Below are 2,626 nucleotides of genomic sequence, written 5' to 3'. Positions count from 1 at the left end.
GGAAAGCTGCAGGACACCCTGTGTCCAGCGAGCTGGTGTCTGAGGCAATTAGGAATTTGGGAAAGTTGGGGGTTGCTTTGTGTGTGTGTGCTGTGAATGTGTGAAGCTGAAATACATGCTGTGATCCCTCATCTTGGCCCAGGATGAGTTCTGAGAACCAGCGTCAGGCACCAGGACACCTTTCCACAGGTTCACAGCTAAATGAGACAAACTGTTTAGAAGAGGCGATGTTTGGTGCTAGGAAAGAGTCTGGTGGGCTCTGTGCAATGGGACGTTCTCATCCTGGCTTCCTGTCTCAGATCTTCGTGGTGCTGTTGGTCATGTCACTGTGCCTCGCCATTGCCTCTGGGTTCTGGGCCAGGACGTTCCAGGAGAAGCACAGCTACCTCTCTGCTCTTTACAAGCACACAACTCCTGCCCAGCAGGCCTTCTTCAACTTCTGGGGCTTCACGATCCTCCTGAGCATCATCATACCCATGTCCATGTATATTATGTAAGAACAACAGAGCTTGGAAGTGATCAGAGATCATTACCCCACTCCCTGTCATTGGCCATCATCTGGCACCTTGGTTTATAGCCACAAAATGGGGCTGGACAAAAGACCCATCTGTGACCTTGAAGTCATTCCCCTGTGTTCCTTTAGCTATAAGAGGGTAAGGGGGGGTGTGTGGGGGAGATCTTATGAACACTGATGATGTGCTTTGAGATCTTCTCAGAGGAAAGCCAGAAAGGAGATGCAAAGACACGTACTGATGTTGGAAATCGTGGGCAGGCTGAGAATGAGACTTTTGGTGCAGGTGGTGTTTCCACACTGAGCAGCAGAGGGTGGGGAAGAGAAGGGCATAGCCTTTGCGAGCAGGGAATAATAGCAATTTGTGCTGGAAAAAGCCATTTCCAAACTGTTCAGCCCTTTGCTGAATCTCCAGATCTAAGAATTTTGTCACCAAAGGTCAGATTTCCAGAGGGGACCCCAGTTGCCTGGGACCCAGTGGGCTCTCAGTCTGGTCATCGTACCAGACTCATCAGAGCCTTCTGGAAGCCTGGCCAAAAACAAGGAAAAACCTTTTTCCTCCCCCGAGCTCAGAACAATAGGATCCAGGTGGGGAGTTCCTCTCTGCCTTTTCTTCCCCACGTCAGATTCTCAAGTGCCTCTTGGATGTGAGTAATGAAATCTCCTTCCCCAGTGTAAGTTTTCTTCTCCCTGCCTCCCTAGGCTTGAATTCATCTATCTGGTGAACAGCTTTTTTATCAACTGGGATCTGGAGATGTATTACGCTGTCAAGGACATTCCAGCAAAAGCCAGAAGCACCAGCCTCAATGATCAGCTTGGCCAGATTGAATATATCTTCTCGGACAAGACTGGCACCTTGACACAGAACATTATGAGCTTCAAGAAATGCTGTGTCAATGGGACTGTCTATGGTAACTTTTGGTGGAAGCAAGTTTGTAGGGACTTATAAGTTAGGTAAAGCTTGAATTGGTTCTTTCCACTCTTCCTGCCTTGTGGGAAGCGTGAGGCATGTGGATTGATTTTGGTGCTCCAGCATGTAGACAGAAAATGATGTAGGAATTTGGCTTATTCTCATCGCCCGTGTCACTGGTGATTTGCAGGGACCACCATGCCTATGGCCACACAGTGCATGGAGTCAGGGCACTGCCCTTCAGGAGACGTATCATGCCCCAAACTCAGCTGTTCAGGGGTTAGGAGCCCAGCACAGGTACATGGCAAACGCATGGTGCGAGCAAGGTGGATCCCACCTGGAATAATTAGCTGATGCTGCCCAGGACAGGGCAAGCAGAAGAGCCGTGGGGTGATGGGCCAGTGAAGCCCATGGATTTTTATTTTCTATGAAGATCTCGGAGAGAAAAAGGAGATTTTGCTTTTCTTTGCATTGTTTTTCTGGTGAAAACCAGCTTGGTTTCCAAATTTGGGCACTTTGAGGCTTTCGGGTGACCTATGGAGAAGGAAAAGATATTATCGTTCCTCTCATGTTGTTTCATCACAGTTAATGCATATAATTGCTCTTTGGTTTTTCTCCCTTTTTTTTTTTCCTCATGTTCCTGCTTAGTTTTCCCCTTAGAAACCTGAGAATTGCCAAGTCCTTCCTCTCATTGCTGTACTTCCTGCAGCTCCCAGCTGGCTTCTGGGAGCTGTCTCAGGGTTTAATGAGTGAAATTCAGCAGGCTGGGCAGGCCAGAGCCTTAGCATGGAGCTCCTTCTTGCTGAGATAAGGATCAGGCACTTGTGACAAATGGACAGTGCTAAAAGCAGGGAGGAAGGGAAGAAAAAGAACCTGGCAAAGTTCTTAAGCAGGAATCAAACCCATTTTCCGCTGCCTGGTGTGTTGTGTTGCACCTCGGTGATAGCAGCACCGCTGTAACCCCGCAGTCTCCGAGGAGATGCAGGAGGAAGCTAGAGTTGAGTTTTTAACGTTAAAAATGTGTCCAAAGTCTGAACAGCCCAAGAGCCAAATAAGTCAAACCCGGCTATTCTGCCAGAGCCTGGTTTATGACCAGGCTGAGAACTGGTCCTTTCTTGCCACTCTCTTGAGCAGCGAAAGGAGAGGTCTCTTGTTGAGAATCTGCTCAAAAACACCCCCCCCCCCCCCGGTAGCACTGCGCCTCG

The 2,626-nt window shown here is 48.9% G+C and overlaps 1 protein-coding gene across 1 annotated transcript in view; it reads left to right on the top strand.

The window, feature by feature from the left end:
• Positions 1-2,626, top strand: part of ATP8B3 (ATPase, aminophospholipid transporter, class I, type 8B, member 3) — a gene marked incomplete at both ends in the record, with an annotated part of 14,303 nt that overhangs the window by 3,598 nt on the left and 8,079 nt on the right. Inside the window, 2 exons of the mRNA XM_010010170.1 lie at positions 300-493; positions 1,214-1,422. Of these exons, the coding sequence (XP_010008472.1) occupies positions 300-493; positions 1,214-1,422 (403 nt within the window). The remainder of the gene's footprint in view (positions 1-299; positions 494-1,213; positions 1,423-2,626) is intronic.

The sequence above is a fragment of the Nestor notabilis genome, unplaced genomic scaffold (genome assembly GCF_000696875.1).
Source record: "Nestor notabilis isolate BGI_N333 unplaced genomic scaffold, ASM69687v1 scaffold25492, whole genome shotgun sequence".
Classification (NCBI taxonomy): domain Eukaryota; kingdom Metazoa; phylum Chordata; class Aves; order Psittaciformes; family Psittacidae; genus Nestor; species Nestor notabilis.
Note: the sequence above shows the minus strand (reverse complement) of the source record. Positions and strands in the feature narration are given on the sequence as shown.